Genomic DNA, 24,039 nt, shown 5'->3' on the forward strand with positions numbered 1-24,039 from the left:
AGCGTTGGACTAGTAAACCGAAAGGTTGCAAGATCGAATCCCGAGCTGACAAGGTAAAAAGCTGTCGTTCTGCCCCTGAACAAGGCAGTTAACCCACTGTTCCTAGGCCTTCATTGAAAATAAGAATTTGTTCTAATTGACTTGCCTAGTTAAATAAAGGTCAAATAAAAAAATAACATTTATTTATATCAAGGCGGAAAGGGTTGTATCTAAACTCAGCAAAAAAAGAAACGTACTCTCACTCAACTGCGTTTACTTTCAGCAAACTGAACATGTGTAAATATTTGTATGAACATAAGATTCAACAACTGAGACATAAACTGAACAAGTTACACAGACATCTGACTAACAGAAATGGAATAATGTGTCCCTGAACAAAGGGGGGGTCAAAATCTAAAATAACAGTCAGTATCTGGTGTGGCCAACAGCTGCATTAAGTACTGCAGTGCATCTCCTCCTCATGGACTGTGCCAGATTTGCCAGTTATTGCTGTGAGATGTTACCTCACTCTTCCACCAAGGCACCTGCAAGTTCCCGGACATTTCTAGGGGGAAAGGCCCAGCCCTCACCCTCCAATCCAACAGGTCCCAGACGTGCTCAATGGGATTGTGATCCGGGCTCTTCGCTGGCCATGGCAGAACACTGACATTCCTGTCTTGCAGGATATCACACACAGAACGAGCAGTATGGCTGGTGGCATTGTCATGCTGGAGGGTCATGTCAGGATGAGCCTGCAGGAAGGGTACCACATGAGGGAGGAGGATGTCTTCCCTGTAACGCACAGCGTTGAGATTGCCTGCAATGACAACAAGCTCAGTCCGATGATGCTGTGACACACTGCCCCAGACCATGACGGACCCTCCACCTCCAAATTGATCCCGCTCCATAGTACAGGCCTCGGTGTAACGCTCTTTCCTTTAACGATAAACGCGAATCCGATCATCACCCCTGGTGACACAAAACCGCGATTCGTCAGTGAAGAGCATCTTTTGCCAGTCCTGTCTGGTCCAACGACGGTGGGTTTGTGCCCATAGCCGACGTTGTTGCCGGTGTTTTCTGGTGAGGACCTGCCTTACAACAGGCCTACAAGCCCTCAGTCCAGCCTCTCTCAGCCTATTGTGGACAGTCTGAGCAGTGATGGAGGGATTGTGTGTTCCTCGTGTAACTTGGGCAGTTGTTGTTGCCATCCTGTACCTGTTCCGCAGGTGTGATGTTCGGATGTACCGATCCTGTGCAGGTGTTGTTACACGTGGTCTGCCACTGTGAGGACGATCAGCTGTCCAGCCTGTCTCCCTGTAGCGCTGTCTTAGGCGTCTCACAGTACGGACATTGCAATTTATTGCCCTGGCCACATCTGCAGTCCTCATGCCTCCTTGCAGCATGCCTAAGGCACATTCATGCAGATGAGCAGGGACCGTGGGCATCTTTCATTTGGTGTTTTTCAGAGTCAGTAGAAAAGCCTCTAGGGTCCTAAGTTTTCATAACTGTGACCTTAATTGCCTACCGTCTGTAAGCTGTTAGTGTTAACGATGGTTCCACAGGTGCATGTTCATTAATTGTTTATGGTTCATTGAACAAGCATGGGAAACAGTGTTTAAACCCTTTACAATGAAGATCTGTGAAGTTATTTCGATTTTTACGAATTATCTTTGAAAGACAGGGTCCTGAAAAAGGGACGTTTATTTTTTTGCTGAGTTTATAATGAACTTACTCTGTGCAGCATATCCTCTCATTAATGCTAACAGAAAATGAATCCCTTAAATAAAACATTGGGATGCAGATATTTTTCTATTTAACCAGTCAAGTGAGTTAAGAACAAATTCTTATTTACAACGACGGCCTACCCGGCCAAACCCGGACGACGCTGGGCCAATTGTGCGCCTCCCTATGGGGCTCCCAATCACAGCCAGATGTGATACAGTTTGGATTCGAACCAAGGACTATCTCTTGCACTGAGATGCTGCGCCACTCGGGAGCCCGAATGGTACTAACTATTTAGTGAACTACTTTTGACCAGTGCCTAGTAGTGCAGTAAATAGAGAATACGGTGCCATGTGGGAGACATCCAACGTTTCCCTGTCCCATTAGTCAGTGCATTGTGTAACAGATTGGTAACTGCAGAGGCTCCTCTCCTTTCTAGTCTGTGGTGTGTCTTACCTAGCATGGAGGCGCCCTCTGCCTGGAACTCAGGGAACTGTCCCTCTGAAGGGACACTGACTGTCCTACGCAGGCTCCTGCCCTTCGATGACTCTGTAGGACCATCAACCACCTCACCTGTCATCTGAGAATCACACAGAGGGGGAGACAGGAGGCACTGTTAGTAGGGTCCGTGCTATCCGGGATCCTTGGGACATCCCTACTCCATTGAAGTGGAAATTTAACATAGCTAAGGTAAGGGTTAGGGTTATGGGTAGGGGCATTCCAATGATTCCGAATAGCACTGACCCTATTAAGGGCATCATCAGCAAATAATGTTTTTCTGTAGTATGTATACTGAAACCGTAATAGTTTTCACAGTAGCTTAGGAACATTATCAGCCTGGGAAATATAGGACATTTAGGTCTGATCTTTAATTAATATTTTTTTCTGCACACACAGAACCCGGGATTGATTTTTAGAGATGCAAGGTGGAGCACCCTACAATGCACACCTTCCATTGTCCCTCAAAGTGTGTGCCTGCGTTGGGGTAGTATTAGGAGGAACTTCACTCACCTCTTCCTCCTTGTTGAGCAGGATGAGCTGGCTATCAGTCAGGATGCAGTACTTCCTCTCCCACATACTGGTCTCGGAGTAGGGTGACTGGCCGCAGGAAAAGCGGTGTGTGGGTGGTCCCTTCACATCTGCACATAGGGGACAAGAGTGACACTTCAGAAGAACGAAGCAGGACAGAAGATCCCACGGTAAATTAGGAAAATGTGTTCAACAAGGAACAGTTTATATTGAATATTTCTCTTAACTCTTGAAACTTTATACACCACCTTTCGTATGCAATAATAGGAAGCCATAGGGAAGTGAACTGCTTTTTGCTTATGCCTCATTATGACTGATAAAAGTCAGCTGCCTAACCAAAAATAGATCCTCACGAGACACAGCTGTATTGTTGATCCCACTGACACAGAGAGGAATCAGCTTTAGGTAGGAAAATGAATTAACATCAACTCTGTTGAGCCCAGAGAAAATAAGGTGAAGTCAACACAGCTCGTCTGTAGAGGGCAGAGTTGTCCTCTGCTAAGCACCAAACAATGGATTTTCACTCCACTGCATGTTATTGAAAATATCTTCAATTACATCAGATATAGTTTGTACATATTGAATTAGAATAAAAGGGGGAGAAAATATGATTAAAAACAACTACATTATCCACTGACATGCAAAACTGGGGAAGGTGAATCCCTTACCTTGTCATAAAACATAGCCTAATGTAACTAATCACATAACAAATATTGCTTTTAAAAAACAAACAAACACCAGTGATGTATGTGGCATTGAATTCTCTTGCCCAATAAATAATCATCATACTTGAAACCAAGCTTGATAGCCTACCTAATCTTGCAAAATAATTATATAAAAGTATGTGAAATTACAAAGTGCACTGCCTTGTGTCCATTAAACTGCCTCACTGCTCCTCCAGGATGTCTGGTGCAGGATGTGACCTTTTCCTACTGGTGAGATGCTTCCGTCCCAAATGGCACACTATTCCCTATATAGTGCACTACTTTTAACTAGGGCCCATGGTGAACTATATAGGGAATAGGGGGGAGTGCATTGGTACAGAGTAGTTAGGAAGAAAGCAGATCGGATAGGTGATTAAAAATGGATGTCTGGGTGGTGCATTGGTACAGAGTAGTTAGGAAGAAAGCAGATTGCATAGGTCATGCCCACATGTCACTGAGCATTAGTGGAAAGTGCTATAGGTGCCCTTCAGGCTCAATCAATCTCCATGGACTAACAAGGTTGAGTCCAAAGGAGGCACTATTCCCAGAGGTTTATTTACTATGCCGAAAGCAAGTCAGTCAATGATCGGGATCCCAAATGGCACCCTATGCTGTTTCACAATCAATGTATTCATTGTTTATGTACAACATATGGGTAGCTGAGCTCCAGTAAGAAACTGTGTGCCAGTTGGCTAATTGACTGGGGTGGAGTGAGTGAACAGCTCAGCTCCTTCTGAATCCCTCCAATTTCCCATACAAAGATTACAGACGACGGGAACAAAATAATCCGGTGCAATTTATTACTCATCATTTCTGACACTAAAATACAGGGACTTAAAGTTCTTTTGAAAAAGAGAATCAACTAAGCTTGAGTGTCATCACTGGAACATCTATCATTAATCTTCAATGCTGAGAAGAATATAACTTTTTCCCATCCTATGATAGCACTGTACTGTGGAATGTAGACTACACAGAGATGTAGGTGCCGAGTTAACAGATATATTTCTGGATGCATGTGAAAAAATAAACCACAAAGCTTCACTGCCTAAACACCCAAGAGAACGGAAACTTCTCACACCTGCTACTGTTCAAATGTAGCTAGCTACCATGTGAAATTGCCACATTTCTCAGGGGAATTCAAGGCCACAAAATGGACTCTCCGAAGTAGGTGTAAAAATCGAATTGGAGTTTGTCTGTGTTTCTGAGAAATCCCAACTACCACGTCCACAGAAACCCATACACTTATCACTAAGTAATTACCAACAGTGTCTATTGAAGAGGAACAGGAACCATGTGTATACCTCCAACTGAACAGATTACTTCAAATCTGTGCAACAAAAAAAAACAAAGGAAGATGAGACATTTAGGCTAGTCAGAAGGCTGCTTATACAAGTACATCTGGTCTCAGGGAGGGTACGCCACTGGCTATTCCCCTTACATAACTCCTCCATGCTCAGCTGCAGAAGCTTGTTTGTCTGGTTGGTTTAAGAACATTTGCTATCTAACCGTCATCATCCCATTCTCAGGGCTGAGGTCTTTGAAAAGAGGCAGGGCAGGTCCTTCAGAGACAACTCAAACAGGTCTAATTTGATGAGCTTTCATTTGCACTCATATAGCTGTAGAATACCCAAGAAATATGCATGAATTAAGCAATGTCAACAACACCAGTCAAACTGTAGGCTAGCAAAAAAAGATTTCAATTAAATGAAAAGGACCGCTTTCACAGACAAATACAGATTAGGCACTAAACTTAGTTCTGGACTAAAAAGCAAATTCAATGAAGAATCTCCACAGCATGCTTTTTAGTCCAGGACTAGTCTAATCTGTGTGCAGGAACAAGGCAAGAAGGCTTTAAAGCATTTGGGGTTTTATGAGGTGATTCGGACCTTGCACTTGTGGCGGGTGCAACAAAGCAGTTTATTCAAAGACAGGACAGGAAACACTATGTCCCCCTCACTTAACATTCCCCCTGGAACAAACAGACAGAGGGCTTAAGGTCCTATATCTGTCCCGGGCACTTTGACAGCTACAGTTGTTAGAGCACTGAAAAGCATTAAAGGTCAAAGCCCCTGATTGTGTGTGTGTGTGGGGGTGGGGGGGTGGACACACCAGCCACAGTAGGGGGCTCCAAAGCTTGAGGCGCTCGGTGCCAAATAATATGAGCCATGGTGAGCATGCCTCAGTCTGTGTGAATCACATTTGGCATGATGCAGCACTCTGCTACCACACAAAGCTGAGATTGCTGCTTGGGCTGTGAGAGAGTCAGGAGAAAAAAGACATGGGGATAATGAATCAGAACAGCTCCACAGCTCACAGGGAGGGAATCCTTTAGGTTATTGAGTAATGAGGCTGTCACTGTGTGGGTGTCCTGGAGTTGAGCCCCCACACGGTCGTATGCTTGTTTTTGTGGCATACGGGTCTAAAAACAATTAGCAGTGAAGTCTTGCCAGCTGGAAGCTAAAGAACTTTGCCAGTTTGTGACCCGGCAGGGGTCAAAGCAAAGCACACAAATAGCAGCTACAGTGAGAGAAACGAAGTGCCCGTGTGTCTACTATACAGGTGTGAAAGACAGAAAGAGAATGAAATATGTGACTGGAACTAAGGCAACTGGCACTTCTGGCATCTATGAATACTCTAGTCAGGCATCAGCCAGGCAGATATGTCCAGCAGCAGGCCCTGACCAGGCCCGTTCCACATGGTCAGGGAAAAATCCAACCCTCCAGAAGCCTGTCTGGAATGTCTGGGAGCCAGGGTGAGGTTCTGCCACCTGTCCTGGATGGGGTTTCAGGGGCATGCTTTGGTTGCTAATCACTGCCAATATAGAATAGGTCCTCCTCCTAAAACACACACGTCTATTGTAATGCAGTCGTCATTACAAATATATGTATATAGGATCTTCAACTTCTACTTCCAGGCTCAAAACTAGAGAAAAGCTCAAGGGTAAATATGGTTCCTCAAAGAAAATAAAGTCCTTTCGGTTTTGATCTTAGCAGAAGTAGACTATAAGCCTATTGAATTTGCTTACTGTTGTGATTCAAAAACAGCGAAGTAGCAGCTGTTTGGCAATCATAAATACGGTGGTGATGTGAATATGCTGCCTAATTACCACAGTGCTCACACAGTGTTCTTTTCTTTCTAAGGGGGGAAACTTACCACTTGTTCAAAGATGTCAATAAAACAACGTCCTTTATCTCAAGGATGAATCACCACTCTGAATAACATAACAATTATAACATGGCACATAAAACTACATTTAAGACTACAACTTTGGGTAATCAATTTCCCTCACTTAATTCCCCCTGTGTTTGCCAGTTGCGTACACACCCAGGGCCCCTGCTGCATAGCACAACAGAGGATGTTTTGTGTCCGGCAACAAGTCTTTACCTCAAGCCCTACACAGACACATAGAACAACCTATACCTGTTCGTAAGCACTAGCCAGGTCACCATGGTAACCCGTAAATACAAGCAGCTCCTCCAATGACAATAGCCTGACATCCTTTATCCAGAAACCCTGGCCAACAGGTGGGGAGGGAAAGGAAAAGGGGGACAGAACTGAGGTAAAAGACAAACCAGACACAGACAGAGAGGGGTGTGATACTGAAACTGACATACTGAACTGTACACTCTCTGTCACTACTGAAAAAAAACTCACCACATCAAAATTGGGATATAACAATTCGGCTTTGGCGATATACCGTTTATATCGTATACAGGGTTATTTCAAAATACAGACAATATGACTTTCAATACCATTTTAAAAATATATATATATTATAATTGTGCGGGGGTGCGTGCTATGCCATTGAAGTTAAGTATAGCTATAGGAAATCTAAGATGTGTCATGAATTATATCCAGCTCAGGGCTCCAGATATGCATTTGGCTTGGTAACTTGTTAACGAAGTGGCTAGATGTCAAGATCAAGCTTCTTGGTTACAGCAGATACATTCAATCCCCTCCTGGATCAAGATCCAGTGGGTTAACTGCCTTGTTCGGGGACAGAACGACAGAATTTTACCTTGTCAGCTCAGGGATTCGATCATGCAACCTTTTGGTTACTGACACAACACTCTAACCACTAGGCTACCTGCCACCCCTTCTCCTTAACTACCTAGGCTGAAACAGAGGCCTGTGTGTCCCAGCTGACAACAGCTAACTATTCAACAGCATCGCAAATTAGCAACCTTAATTGGCAGCTGGGGATTTAGGGGCTGAGCCTGACTGTCAAAAGAAAGAAATTACTGCAATTAACTGATTTGGAGCATGATTGGAGCTCTGTCTTTATCTAATTGTGTGACATTCCAGCTGTAAACCATGTGGGATCACAGAGAGGAGGTGACTCAGGGGGTTTTGTTACACTTTCTTAGTATGGAGGGCTATCCGGAATCACAGTAAGGTGTTCTATCTCCCTCAGAGCAGCTGCTCCCTGAAGGGGGTAGGAAAACACTATACAAACGAGGGCTCTTAAATGGCACCCTATTCCCTCTGGTCAAAAGTAGTGGACTATATAGGGAATAGGGTGGCATTTGGGACACAATCTTTAGCCTGCTGCTTTCCCCCAAAAAGAATAGGATAGGGCCCTAAATATCAATCATGCTTTATCTCTACGGCTCAGGTTACAGCAGACAGCAGCCTGGTTAACACAAGGCGAGAATATCTACTAGCTTCATGCAAATAATTTCCTTTTAGGGGACACAAGTGATTCAAGACTGAGCTTTGTGGCCTTTGTTCTTGCCACAAATCCACCACTCCGCCACAGTCACTCATAGATAAGTAGAACCCAGTGCTAATCATCTATTACTTTGCAATAGTGCCGTTTTGGGTCCTTAGAAATGAATTTGTCTTTGAAAGAAAAGCAAATTTTTTGTCCATTAATATATCAAAGAAGAACGCTGAAGAATATGGATGACGTTTTACATTCTCCCAACCAATTGTGCAATTTTGTAAATGTTTTGGCGTAACTTATTTTTTTACTTATTGTGTACATAATGCTGCCGTCTCTTATGACCGAAAATAACATCTGGACATCAGAAAAGCGATTACACACCGCGGACTGGAAGAAACTTTTTCCTTAACCTCTCTTGGGCTAGGGGGCAGTATTTTGACATCCGGATGAAAAGCGTGCCCAAAGTAAACTGCCTGTTACTCAGGCCCAGAAGCAAAGATATGCATATAATTGGTAGTTTTGGATAGAAAACACTATAAAGTTTCTAAAACTGTTAAAATAATGTCTGTGAGTATAACAGAACTGATATGGTAGGCGAAACCCCAAGGACAAACCCTCCCCCCAAAAATGTTTTCAGCCTACCACTGTTTTCAATGGCTGTCACTTTTATTATAAGGCAAAAACCTCCCAGATTTCAGTTCCTAGGGCTTCCACTAGATGTCAATAGTCTTTAGAAAGAGTTTCAGGCTGGTTTTTGTAAACATGAGCTAGAAATTGTAGTTTTTCTAAGTGGCTCCCATTTTGGCTGTAGTGTTTCCATGTGCATGGAGGAAAGCGCGCTCTTTGGTATTTTTCTCCGGTAATGAACATACTATTCTTTGATTATAAACGTTGTTTGACTTGTTGCATTTTGAAGGAGGGAAACCTCGCGCTTCAGTCAATAATTATTATTGACTGAAGCGCGCCAGCTAAACTAAGTTTTTATGGATATAAAGAAGGACTTTATTGAACAAAAGGACCATTTGTGATGTAACTGGGACCTTTTGGAGTGCCAACAGAAGATCTTCAAAGGTAAGGCATTTATTATATCGCTATTTCTGACTTTCGTGACGCACCTGCCTGGTTGACAAATGTTTTTCATGGTTTTGTATGCGGGACGCTGTCCTCAGATAATCACATGGTGTGCTTTCGCTGTAAAGCCTTTTTTAAATCTGACAGGGGCTGGATTAACAAGAAGTTAAGCTTTATTTTGATGTATTACACATGTATTTTCATGAATGATAAATATTTATATTTCTGTGGTTTGAATTTCGCGCTCTGCAATTTCACCGGATGTTGTCGAGGTGGGTCGCTAGCGGAATGCCTGCGCTAGAAAGGTTAACGAGTCCGACGAGAAGGATATCCTGCTTTCAATGGAACAGGCCCAGATCCACGCCTATTGCGTGAAGAAAAGACGCCTGAAATGGGGACGCAGATCGGGGAACCTTCTGAGAATCCGGAGGCGAGCGAGCAAACTCCCAATGTCTTCCATTTACATTGCTAATGTGCAATTGTAACATCTTATGTTTCACCGAGACGTGGCTGAACAAAGAAACGGACAATATAAAGCTGGCAGGATTTTCCATGCACCGGCAGAACAGAGACACTACCTCTGGTAAGACGAGGGGTGGGAGTTTGTGTCTTTTAGTCAATAACAGCTGGTGCGTGATGTCTAATATTAAAGAAGAGTTTCAAGGTATTGCTCGCCTGAGGTAGAGTACCTTATGATAAGCTGTCCACACTATCTACCAAGAGAGTTCTCATCTGTATTATTTGTAGCCGTCTATTTACCACCACAAAGCGAAGCTGACAATAAGACCGCTCTCAACCAACTCTATAAGGCCATAATCAAAGAAGAAAATGCTCAGCCAGAAGCGTCGCTCCTAGTGGCCGTGGACTTTAATGCAGGCAAACTTAAATCAGTTTTACCAAATTTTTACCAGCATGTCACGTGCAACCAGGGATAAAAAAATCCTAGACTACCTTTACTCCACACACAGAGATGCATACAAAGCTCTCCCACACCCTCCATTTGGCAAATCTGACCATAATTCTACCCTCCTGATTCCTGCTAACAAGCAAAAACTAAAGCAGGAAGTACCAGTGACTCACTCAATATGAATGTGGTCAGATGATGCGGATGCTACACTACAGGACTGTTTTGCTAGCACAGACTGGAATATGTTCTGGGATTCATCCAATGGCATTTAGGAATACACCACCTCAGTCATCGGCTTCATCAATAAGTGCATTGATGACGTTGTCCCCACAGTGACTGTACGTACATATCCCAACCAGAAGCCATGGATTACAGGCAACATCCGCATCGAGCTAAAGGCTAGAGCTGCAGCTTTCAAGGAGGGGGAGACTAATCCGGGAGCTTATAAGAAATTCCGCAATGCCCTGAGACAAACCATCAAACAAGCAAAGTGTCAATACAGGATTAAGATTGAATCGTACTACACCGGCTCTGACGCTCGTCGGATGTGGCAGGGCTAGAAAACTATTACAGACTACAAAGGGAAACCCAGACGCGACCTGCCTAGTGACACGAGCCTACCAGACGAGCAAAATGCCTTTTGTGTTTGATTCGAGGCAAGCAACACTGAAGCATGCACGAGAGCACCAGCTGTTGTGGATGACTGTGTGATAACGCTCTCGGTAGCCGATGTGAACAAAACCTTTAAACAGGTTAACATTCACAAAGACCAGACGGATTACCAGGATGTGTATTCAAAGCATGCGCGGACCAACTCTCAAGTGTCCTCACTGACATTTTCAACCTCTCCCTGATCAAGTCTGTAATACTGACATGTTTCAAGCAGACCACCATAGTCCCTGTGCCCAAGGAAGTGAAAGTAACCTGCCTAAATGATTATCGCCCTGTGGCACTCACGTCAGTAGCCATGAAGTGCTTTGAAAGGCTGGTCATGGCTCACATCAACAGCATTCCCCTGAACACCCTAGACCCACTCCAATTCGCATACCGCCCCAACAGATCCACAGATGATGCAATCGCACTCCACACTACCCGTTCTCACCTGAACAAAAGGAACACCGATGTGAGAATGCTGTTCATTGACTACAGCTCAGCGTTCAACACCATAGTGCCCACGAAGCTCATCACTAAGCTAAGGACTATGTGACTAAACACCTCCCTCTGCAAATGGATCCTGGACTTCCTGACGGGCTGCCTCCAGGTGGTAAGGGTAGTTAACAACACATCTGCCATGCTGATCCTTAACACTGGGGCTCCACAAGGGTGTGTACATAGTCCCCTCCTGTATTCCCTGTTAACCCACGATTGCGTAGCCAAACACGACTCCAACACCATCATTAAGTTTGCTGACGACACACAACAGTGGTAGGCCTGATCACCGACAACGATGAGACGGGCTATAGGGAGGAGGTCAGAGAACAGGCAGTGTGGTGCCATGACAACAACCTCTCCCTCAATGCGAGCAAGACAAAGGCGCTGATCGTGGACTACAGGAAAAGGCGGGCCGAACAGACCCCCATTAACATCGACAGGCTGTAGTGGAGTGGTTCGAGAGTTTCAAGTACCTTGGTGTCCACATCACCAAAGAACTATCATGGTCCAAACATACCAAGACAGTCGTGAAGAGGGCACAACAAAACCTTTTCCCCCTGAGGAGACTGAAAAAATTTGGCATTGGTCCCCAGATCCTCAAAAGGTTCTACAGCTGCACCATCGAGAGCATACTGAACGGTTGCATCACCGCCTGGTATAGCAACTGCTCGGCATCTGACCCTAAGGCGCTACAGAGGGTAGTGCGAACGGCCCAGTACATCACTGGGGCCTAGCTTCCTGCTATCCAGGATCTATATAATAGGCGGTGTCAGAGAAAAGCCCATTAAATTGTCAGAGACTCCAGTCACCCAAGTTCTAGACTGTTTTCTCTGCTTCTGCATAGCAAGCGGTACGAGCGCCAAGTCTAGGACCAATTGGCTCCTCAACAGCATCTACCCCCAAGCCATTACTTAACAATTCATAAAAATCGCCACCGGACAATTTATATTGACCACCCCTCCTTGTACACTGATGCTACTCGCTGTTTGTTTGTTACCTATGCATGGTCACTTCACCCCCACCCATATGTACAGATTACATCAACGAGCCTGTATCCCTGCACACTGACTCGGTACCGGTGCCCCCTGTATATAGCCTCGTTATTGTTATTCTTATTGTGTTACTTTTTATAATTACTTTTTATTTTAGCCTACATGGTAAATATTTTCTTCTTCTTGAACTGCACTGTTGGTTAAGGGCTTGTAAGTAAGCATTTTACGGTAAAGTCTACATTTGTTGTATTCGGCGCATGTGGCAAACAAAGTTTGATTTGATCAGAAATACAGTGTAGACATGGTTAATGTTGTAAATGACTATTGTGAGTGGAAACAGCTGATTTTTAATGGAATATCTACATAGGCCCATAATCAGCAACCCTCACTCCTGTGTTCCAATGGCACGTTGTGTTAGCTAATCCAAGTTCATAATTTTAAAAGGTTAATTGATTATTCGAAATTCCTTTTTCAATTATGTTAGCACAGCTGAAAACTGTTGTTCTGATTAAAGAAGCAATAAAACTGGCATTCTTTAGACTAGTTGAATATCTGGAGCATCAGCATTTGTGGGTTTCGATTACAGGCTCAAAATGGCCAGAAACAAATAACTTTCTTCTGAAACTCGTCAGTCTATTCTCATTCTGAGAAATGAAAACTATTGCATGTGAGAAATTGCCAAGAAACTGAAGATCTGGTACAACGCTGTGTACCTCTCCCTTCACAGAACAGTGCAAACTGGCTCTAACCAGAATAGAAAGAGGAGTGGGAGGCCTCTGTGCACAACTAAGCAAGAGGACAAGTACATTAGTGTCTAGTTTGAGAAACAGATGCCTCACAAGTTCTCAACTGGCAGCTTCATTAAATAGTACCCGCAAAACACCAGTTTCAACATCAACAGTGGAGAGGAAACTCCGGGATGCTGGCCTTCTAGGCAGAGTTGCAAAGAAAAAGCCATATCTCGGACTGGCCAATAAAAAGAAAAGATGGGCAAAAGAACACAGACACTGGACAGAGGAACTCTGCCTAGAAGGCCAGCATCCCGGAGTTTCCTCTCCACTGTTGACATTAAGACTGGTGTTTTGCGGGTTCTATTTAATAAAGCTGCCAGTTGAGGACTTGAGGAGTCTGTTTCTAAAATCTGAAGAAATGGGTAAAAAAAAAAGCATTTCTAGATGTCCAAAAACATCTGTCACACTCAAAATAAATAATTTGTATCCAGTCTGTTTTTCAGTATTTTGTATTTTAAATGCTAGTACAGGGCCACGCGGACCATCATTTTCACATTGACGATAGCAAAGGGACATTTGAGAGGTTCGAGAGGTATCGATTCTCGACAGAAAAAAACTTGTCTAAACTTGCGAAATTACCTCGAGGTCAGGCACAACATTCACCCCACAGTTGCCCGACTGAGCAGGGCAGTGTAGACAGAAATGTCTCGATCTCAACACTCCTCCAGTATAAGTGGTCATAGCAGAGCAATGTTCTTGAAACAGCTGAAATGTACAGACAATTTCCTTATATTTGAGACTTGTTTTGAGTTTTTACTTGAAATTGCAGTAACAGCCTGTTACATCTTGAAATTGTCGCAGTAGCTGCCAACTGCACTGAGCTACGTAAAACTTTGGAAGCCCATTCCCCGCCTCCATAATACAAAATAAGAGGTAATATGCCCATCTACAGTTTTAGATATGCAAGTATAAATTTGGAGATAAGGAAGTCAAAACTACACAAGTCAAAATGGTGAGATAGTAGATTATACAAATATAAAATGTTTTTTCATTTGTAACATTGTGGTGTGATTTCAGAGTTGGCACCACAGGTCCCAGAGTGGTGGGGGGGGGGGGATTGTTTTTCTGGGGCCCAGAGTTCCTCCTGATCTGGTAGGCTTACCTAACCAGGTAAAACTCTGGGTATGAAATAGTAATAAATCAACTGTAATATGGGCTAAGATGGCACAACAGTACTTTGTCCCTCTTTTCAATGTTTTTGTGTCAATAATTAAAAGTGCTGGTGCAAATGCCAGCTCGCCACACATTTGCCAGCGGCCCTGCTATGTTGATCTCTGCAAAGTAGATAGATGGAAATCACCTCACAATGCTACAAATGAAGAAACATAACCTACAGTGCCTTCAGAAAGTATTCACACCCGTTGACTTTTTCCACATTTTGATGTTTTACAGCCTGAATTGAGATTTGGCCTACACAGAATACCCCACAATGACAAACTGGAATTATGTTTTTAGAAATGTTTACAAATGAATTACAATCGGAAATGTCTTGAGTCAATAAGTATTCAATCCCTTTGTTATGGCAAGCCTAAATAGGTTCAGAAGTAAAAATGTTCTTAACACGTCACATACAGTATATCACAAAAGTGAGTACACCCCTCACATTTTTGTAAATATTTGAATATATCTTTTCATTTGACAACACTGAAGAAATGGCACTTTGCTACAATGTAAAGTAGTGAGTGTACAGCTTGTATAACAGTGTAAATATGCTGTCCCCTCAAAATAACTCAACACACAGCCATTAATGTCTAAACCGCTGGCAACAAAAGGGAGTACACCCCTAAGTGAAAATGTCCAAATTGGGCCCAAAGTGTCAATATTTTGTGTGGCCACCATCATTTTCCAGCACTGCCTTAACCCTCTTGGGCATGGAGTTCACCAGAGCTTCACAGGTTGCCACTGGAGTCCTCTTCCACTCCTCCATGACGACATCACGGAGCTGGTGGATGTTAGAGACCTTGCACTCCTCCACCTTCCGTTTGAGGAAGCCCCACAGATGCTCAATAGGGTTTAGGTCTGGAGACATGCTTGGCCAGTCCATCACCTTTACCCTCAGCTTCTTTAGCAAGGCAGTGGTCGTCTTGAAGGTGTGTTTGGGGTCGTTATCATGTTGGAATACTGCCCTGCGGCCCAGTCTCCAAAGGGAGGGGGATCATGCTCTGCTTCAGTATGTCACAGTACATGTTGGCATTCATGGTTACCTCAATGAACTGTAGCTCCCCAGTGCCGGCAGCACTCATGCAGCCCCAGACCATGACACTCCCACCACCATGCTTGACTGTAGGCAAGACACACTTGTTTTTGTACTCCTCACCTGCTTGCCACCACACATGCTTGACACCATCTGAACCAAATAAGTTTATCTTGGTCTCATCAGACCACAGGACATGGTTCCAGTAATACATGTCCTTAGTCTGCTTGTCTTCAGCAAACTGTTTGCGGGCTTTCTTGTGTATCATCTTTAGAAGAGGCTTCCTTCTGGGACAACAGCCATGCAGACCAATTTGATGCAGTGTACAGCGTATGGTTTGAGCACTGACATGCTGACCCCCCACCCCTTCAACCTCTGCAGCAATGCTGGCAGCATTCATACATCTATGTCCCAAAGACAACCTCTGGATATGACGCTGAGCACGTGCACTCAACTTCTTTGGTCGACCATGGCGAGGCCTGTTCTGAGTGGAACCTGTCCAGTTAAACCGCTGTATGGTCTTGGCCACCGTGCTGCAGCTCAGTTTCAGGGTTTTGGCAATCTTCTTATAGCCCAGGCCATCTTTATGTAGAGCAACAATTCTTTTTTTCAGATCCTCAGAGAGTTCTTTGCCATGAGGTGCCATGTTGAACTTCCAGTGACCAGTCAGTATGAGGGAGATGACACCAAATTTAACACACCTGCTCCCCATTCACACCTGAGACCTTGTAACACTAACGAGTCACATGACACCGGGGAGGGAAAATTACTAATTGGGCCCAATTTGGACATTTTCACTTAGGGGTGTACTCACTTTTGTTGCCAGCCGTTTAGACATTAATGGCTGTGTGTTGAGTTATTTTGAGGGGACAGCAAATTTGTATTGTTATACAAGCTGTACACTCACTACTTTACATTGTAGCAAAGTGTCATTTCTTCAGTGTTGTCAAATGAAAAGATATACTCAAATATGTACAAAAATGTGAGGGGTGTACTCACTTTTGTGATATACTGTAAGTTGCATGGACTCACTCTTTGCAATAATAGTGTTTAACATGATTCTGTCGAGCAGTGAATTTCAAACACAGATGCAACCACAAAAAACAGGGAGGTTTTTTCAATGTCTCGCAATGAAGGGCACCTATTGGTAGATGGGTAGTAGATGGGTAAAAAATATTTAAAAAAGTAGACATTGAATATACCTTTGAGAATAGTGAAGTTATTAATTACACACAAAGATACAGATGCATTCTTCCTAACTCAGTTGCCAGAGAGGAAAGAAACCACTGAGGGATTTCACCATGAGGCCAATGGTGACTGCAGAAAATGTGGCAAAGCAATTAACACTTTGTATCCAGGATAAAAAGTTGTGTGGGGTAAATCCAATACATTACTGAGTACCACTCTTCATATTTTTACGCAAAGTGTTGGCTGCATCATGATATGGGTATGCTTGTAAATTGTTAAGGGCTGGGGAGTTTTTCAGGATAAAAAATAAACAGAATGGAGCAAAGCACAGGCAAAATCTTAGAGGAAAACCTGGTTCAGTCTGTTCATCTTCATAATCAAAAGTGACAGTCAGTATCTGGTGTGGCCACCAGCTGCATTAAGTACTGCAGTGCATCTCCTCCTCAAGAACTGCACCAGATTTGCCAGTTCTTGCTGTGAGATGTTACCCCAATCTTCCACCAAGGCACCTGCAAGTTCCCGGACATTTGTAGGGGGAATGGCCCAGCCCTCACCCTCTGATCCAACAGGTCCCAGACGTGCTCAATGGGATTGAGATCCAGGCTCTTCGCTGGCCATGGCAGAACACTGACATTCCTGTCTTGCAAGATATCACGCACAGAACGAGCAGTATGGCTGGTGGCATTGTCATGCTGGAGGGTCATGTCAGGATGAGCCTGCAGTAAAGGTACCATATGAGGGAGGAGGATGTCTTCCCTGTAACGCACAGCGTTGAGATTGCCTGCAATGACAACAAGCTCAGTCCGATGATGCTGTGACACACCGCCCCAGAACATGATGGACCCTCCACCTCCAAATCGATCCCGCTCCAGAGTACAGGCCTCGGTGTAACGCTCATTCCTTGGATGATAAACGCGAATCCAACTATCACCCCTGGTGACACAAAACCGCGACTTGTCAGCGAAGAGCACTTTTTGTCAGTCCTGTCTGGTCCAGCGATGGTGGGTTTGTGCCCATAGGCGACGTTGTTGCCGGTGATGTCTGGTGATGACCTGCCTTACAACAGGCCTACAAGCCATCAGTCCAGCCTCTCTCAGCCTATTGCAGACAGTCTGAGCACTGATGGAGGGATTGTGCGTTCCTGGTGTAACTCGGGCAGTTGTTGTTGCCATCCTGTACCTGTCCCGCTGGTGTGAAGTTCGGATGTACCGATCCTGTACAGGTGTTGTTACACGTGGTCTGCCACTGCGAGGACGTTCAGCTGTCTGTCCTGTCTCCCTGTAGCGCTGTCTTAGGCGTCTCACAGTACAGACATTGCAATTTATTGCCCTGGCCACATCTGCAGTCCTCAAGCCTCCTTGCAGCATGCCTGACAGGCTGACTACACCGCTCACGCTGCAAGTGGGAGCGTTGCAAATTAATTTAGAAATCTATATTATTCAATTATTGCGCCAACGAGAGTCTGCGTTGCCAAGGGCTATAATAGAATTCAGTTCTATTTGTGACGCAGATTGCGCTGCAAGTCCTGCCTCTCCCATCTCCTCATTGGTTTATAGAAGCAGGTACCCATGTGCGATCTCCTCATTGGTTATACCCATGTGGGTGACTGAAAGACGAATGAGGTCAGTGGGGGTAATGCACTTAATTTATGAAAGTTGCCAATCGCAATATAAAGTCAAGAGAAGAAAAAGCCTAGAAGGAGGAGAGATGACTAGAAACGATTCGGTTGACCATTTTATGTGTTTTATTTCAGGTAAAATAACAACTCAATGTTTATATCCCAGGACAAATTAGCTAGCAACAGCAAGCTAGCTAAATAGGACAAATTAGCTAACAAGTGCAAGCTAGCTAGCTAAATTGCCATAAATGTTTAATGCTTTTCAACCTGTCCCCAAATTAATGTAATTGGTTCAGAGTTTGTTTTGATATTTTAACCTGCGTGTCATGATTGTGTTTGGTGTGTGGGAACAAGATACATTTATGCACTATGGCGCATGCGCCCAGCTAGTTTGGGTTCCGTGTAAGGCACGTTCACGCAGATGAGCAGGGACCGTGGGCATCTTTCTTTTGGTGTTTTTCAGAGTCCGCAGAAAAGCCTCTTTAGGGTCCTAAGTTTTCATAACTGTGACCTTAATTCCTTACCGTCTGTAAGCTGTTAGTGTCTTAACGACTGTTCCACAAGTGCATGTTCATTAATTGTTTATGGTTCATTGAACAAGCATGGGAGACGGTGTTTAAACCCTTTACAATGAAGATCTGTGAAGTTATTTGGATATGTATTAATTATCTTTGAAAGACAGGGTCTTGAAAAAGGGACGTTTCTTTTTTTGCTGGGTTTATATGTATTTTATTTTTGGGTGGTGGGAATGGGATTCCATATAAAACAGCTTAACATCTCAACTCCCATGTGAATTATACCCACGTTTTCAGACAATTTGCATTTACCACAGCCTAATGATGTGCATGATATTGATGAAAGATAAGCATGGTTTGTTATGTTTTAAGGTAGGCCTACTGTACTTCTATTTGTATTAGAAGGATAATAGTTCATTTTTGATCGGCTAACGTTACATGATGAAGACATGATCAATTAGCAGTAACTCTGCTTTTGCCTTGAAGATCAAATATAATGAGTGTACGGACGAGAAAATAAATCCTTTAATTGTCTTGCACATGCTTGTGAATTGTTCCACTATTCAAGACAAGAGTGTAGGCCTAAATATAGTTTGCAATGCTTAGCCTCCTGGCTAGCGGCTTCTGACATTTACGGTACTTTTGAGCTGCGGAGCAATAATGTCAACTGAACGCTCTCTTGGCTTGTGACATTCCCGTCGCTAATGTTAATTGAAAAGTGTACGTACATATTATGGATGCACGATATATTGGTAAGCATATCGGAATCGGACGATATTAGCTAAAAATCGGCATCGGCCTGATGTCGAGTGTAACGCTGATGTTCAAAACCAATGTTAAAGCTGACGTGCATACCTATATAACGTAGGTAGATGACGTAATGACGCCACGAAAAAATAGAGCTAAACATGCAACACAGCATTCCTAACCTAGCCCACAACGTCTGCTGTGTGGATTGAGAAGTCAACATGTCAAGCAGTCATTTGAAAGAGTAAGAACATTTCAGTGAGTCAACTAAATCCATTAACGTCAAGATAATTGAATTCATTGCCATTGACAATCAACCATTCTCTGTAGTGGACGATGTTGGCTTTCACCGTCTGGACGAGCTCCGGTACACTACCAAATAGGCTCTATTTTTCAGATGTTGCCGTACTGGAGTTACACAGTATTGTTGAAACTCACATCCATGAGCTATTTGCTATGGGCGTCACTGCTATTAGCTACACGACTGACATTTTGGACCAGCAACGTCAGCCCCATGAGCATTATGAGTCTGACAGCACAGTGGGTAGACAAGGATTTTGTACTGACGAAAGCCGTATTGCATGCTGAAGAATGTGCTGGTTCTCATACGCTGCTGCCATTTCAATGGCATTTGAGAATATGTTTGAAACATGAACACTCCTAGCTCCATTAGAAACCCTGATTTGAGAAATAAGCTCAACTGCGCCTGCATCAGACGTGATACACTGTCATGGCATTGAAACACCTGCTCAACAAAAATGTCAACAAAGACTGTAGGGTTAACTTGGAAAAGTACTCTACTAGAGGCTGTGAACAAGCGATTCGGAGGTATTATCTCTGAGCCTCTACAGTGTCGCCACCATGCTCGATGCTAGGTACAAGGACCGCTACTTCGATGCAGACAAGAAACAGGGTTTACGTGAAATGTTACAGACACAGCTGGACAAGATGGAAACGGACACAGTGACAGTGCGTACCGATGAAGAGAGGCCACGGACAGACAGAGCTGAAACTTCACTGCTTGACATGTATGATGAAATTCTGGTTTAGACTGAACAAATTAACAACGAAACAGCACATCAAGTAAGTGAAAGAAAAAAGGTCTTGATGATGTTTTACTGGTAATGGGGACATACGTAAATGCCAACAAAACAACTTTTTGGTCAGTGTGTGTGTGTGTGTGTGTGTGTGTTTTTCAACTATTTAACTGTACAAGAATAATTAAAAGGCCGCAAAAGAAATTTATATCGGTTATCGGGATCGTTTTATTTGGCAAGGAAAATATCAGATATCAAAAATGTCATACCGCGGCACCCCTAGTACATATTATGTTAATTGAAATGTTTTCCTGATAGGGCTTATTCTCACAGAATAGAGTTCTGTTCCTGTGGTGAGCTCACTCCAGAACTCAATGACATTGTTAAATATTTAAATAGGCTGCTGTCAGTGATGTTTCTCACATTTGGGTGAGCTATTTTCCTGATGCAAAAGGGTCAACCCTACATACTAGGAGTATGGGAAGCGGTGGAGCCTCTGAAGTCAAAGGTGTGTGATGATGTGTGTGATGATGTGTGCGTCCCAAATGGCAGCCCATTCCCTACATAGTGCACTACTTTCAACCAGGGCCCATAGGGCTTAAGTCAAAAGTAGTGTACTATATAGGGAAGATGGTGCCATTCGTGAATTAATGAATTTCATATCGTATCACATTTTTAATTTATTCAAACTTTAATTAACTAGGCAAGTCCGTTAAGAACAAATTCTTATTTGCAATGACGGCCTACCAAAAGGCAAAAAGTCCTCCTGCGGGGACGGGGGATTAAAAATAAAAAAACAAATACAGGACAAAACCAACATCACAACATGAGAGGCACCACAACACTACATAAAGAGAGACCTAAGTCAACAACATAGCATGGCAGCAACACATGACAACACAGCATGGTAGCAGCACAACATGGTAGCAGCACAAAACATGGTACAAACATTATTGGGCACAGACAACAGCACAAAGGGCAAGAAGGTAGAGACAACAATACATCACTGACAGTTGTGGCTGCTTCTCGTAAGAGTGTTCATGATTGAGTCTGAATGAAGAGATTGCGATAAAACTGTCCAGTTTGAGTGTTTGTTGCAACTCGTTCCAGTCGCAAGCTGCAGCGAACTGAAAAGAGGAGCGACCTAGGGATGTATGTGCTTTGGGGACCTTTAACAGAATGTGACTGGCAGAACAGTTGTTGTATGTGGAGGATGAGGACTGCAATAGGTATCTCATATAAGGGGGAGTGAGGGCTAAGAGAATTTTAAGCATCAACCAGTGGGGTCTTGCGACAGGTATACGGCGATGACCAGTTTACAGGAGTATAGAGTGCAGTGATGTGTCCTATAAGGAGCAGTGGTGGCAAATCTGATGGCTGAATGGTAAAGAACATCTAGCCACGTTCGAGAGCACCCTTACCTGCCGATCTATACATTTCGTCTCTGTAATCTAGCATGGGTAGGATGGTCATCTGAATCAGGGTTAGTTTGGCAGCTGGGGTGAAAGAGGAGTGAATACTATAGAGGAAACCAAGTCTAGATTTAACCTTAGCCTGCAGCTTTGATATGTGCTGAGAGAAGGACAGTGTACTGTCTAGCCATACTCCCAAGTACTTGTATGAGGTGACTACATCAAGCTCTAAACCCTCAGAGGTAGTAATCACACTTCAAGCCTATAACCCACTAGATAAGCATGTAGGTTATCATTCATTGAAGAGGTATGCAGACAAACTCAAGCTTATCTCACATAGCTATAAAAGATGTTCATATCTGACACACAAATTCTTCCCTATATTTTAGGACATTGTTGCCAGACAGTGGTCCATGACAAGAGAGGTCTCTCTTTTGATACATACCCTGCTCAAAGGCCTCACTCGGGCAGATGACCCAAATGAAATGTGAAAGCCACCGTTGGTTTTACCAAGACTGGCTCCAACGTTGGCCCGAGCTTTGAAAGGTTAATGAGCTCTTAGGTGCTGCTGCCACAATCTTTTTGTTATGGTGGAGCATTTATTTGCAGAGGGGCATTTGCATACAAAAGCAGGGGTATGCGGTTTCCCCTCCACATGCAGCAGGCCCTGCATTTATGAGGCTGCTGCTGTTCCTCCCACTGTGGCCCCCAGGTCAGCAACTACAACTTCACAGCACTCACAGAGCAACCAACCTTTAAAAGGGTAATATTCTGGGGCGGAAGAAGCCCACAGCAATCTAATTTAGGTTCAACACAGCACAGAACAGGCGGCCCGCACGAGACAAACTGAATCCTTTTAGTTCATGCACATGGATGCATACGGTTTCATTATCGTCCAATTAGCATTAGTTTTAATTCATTTTCATGAGAGGCCTCCTCCGACCGCTTGTTGTGAGTAATGCAGGCAGGCCTGGGGGAAGTACTGTGAATCGACAATGAGGAAGCCCACATGTTGTTTACTCTACCAAGGAGAAGTAAAGCATCAACCGGAGAGCACTTTCAGTTACAGGCTAGTATAACTGGCAGTAGGCTCCATGGAGGCTTCCTAACATGTATGTTAAAATGTTTGAGAGCACTGCTGCTTAATGAGGATGGATTAACGCCCCCTCCCCCACAAACTCTTTTCCTTATATCTGAAGGGTATTGTCGGTATTAAAGCCAAAACTTTTATTTCCGCCTAACGACCTAGTAATCATTTCGGTAAACTTCTGCCTACGGTTTAGTATGAAATGTAGCTGTAATGCTGAATCGGCATTGGCACGCACTACACTCTTAATGGTTGCTAAGCAGCGGCCATTAACCATCCTCTGAACTTTGAGGCATGTCACTTCTCCCATCTATTCGCAAAGCCCACCATTAAGCATGCAGTGTTTTCTTAACCACAACTGGATGGAGCCATAAAGAATTACAGTGGAAATAAATATCACTGAATGACGAAAATATTGAAATAAAGTAGGCTAATAATGCAATTGAATGAATGTAATCAAATTGTTGCTTACTGAAACTCCCAAAGTCATCCAATCTTTGTAATACATTACTAGCAATAGCATACCTTCGTGTGGTCAACTAGATGATCATTTCAGCAGTGTTTTGTTTGGGACAGCGCCATCACGCTGCTTTGAGACAAGCATGGGGACTCATCTTGATAAATCAATCAATGTCAGATATTTGTTTTCTCTATTGTTTAGGCTACAATTAGGCTGGGGAAATATTAGCTAAGTTGAGGTGAGTGCTGTCACGATCATTTTGTCTATTTGGCTCATTTATTAGAACATTTTGCCAGCATGTAATGTAGTTTAACAAGTGGGTTATTTTGCTCTCCACTTGCAGTCGCTTAGCATCATAGGCCTACTCCCAACCAAAATCCTGTGACCTCACTGACCCAATCATTATTGAGTAGGTTTACATGCACAGTAAAAATTCATATTATGGCAGTAGGCAAATTATGCAATAGTCATGTAAACACCTTATTCTGCTTAGATATGGCGCCAGAGGGGATGGCTGCCGTATTACGGGTTCCTAACCAATTATGTTATTTTCCTCACAGACAAGGTCCAAATCCCTGTCATTCGCATGAAGAAGGAAATACAGAGGGCAGAGATCAGGGTGCCTTGTGAGAATTCATTGGATAGTGAGTAACCCGCTTCTACCATCCGTTCTATTGACCAACTTGCACTCACTGGAAAATAAACTACATGAGCTCAGTTCGAGACGATACCTACCAATGGGACATTAAAAACTGTAATGTCTTTTGT

The 24,039-nt window shown here is 43.6% G+C and overlaps 1 protein-coding gene across 4 annotated transcripts in view; it reads right to left on the reverse strand.

Annotated features, from left to right (window-relative positions):
* The window catches only part of LOC129824007 (ras GTPase-activating protein nGAP-like), a 106,459-nt gene that overhangs the window by 50,615 nt on the left and 31,805 nt on the right, over positions 1-24,039 (reverse strand). For all 4 annotated transcript variants that reach the window (XM_055883255.1, XM_055883254.1, XM_055883253.1 and 1 more), the window contains exons 2-3: positions 2,713-2,840; positions 2,158-2,281 (exon numbers count right to left, since the gene is read on the reverse strand). In XM_055883255.1, the coding sequence (XP_055739230.1) occupies positions 2,158-2,281; positions 2,713-2,840 (252 nt within the window). The remainder of the gene's footprint in view (positions 1-2,157; positions 2,282-2,712; positions 2,841-24,039) is intronic.

Source organism: Salvelinus fontinalis, chromosome 26, assembly GCF_029448725.1.
Source record: "Salvelinus fontinalis isolate EN_2023a chromosome 26, ASM2944872v1, whole genome shotgun sequence".
Taxonomy (NCBI): domain Eukaryota; kingdom Metazoa; phylum Chordata; class Actinopteri; order Salmoniformes; family Salmonidae; genus Salvelinus; species Salvelinus fontinalis.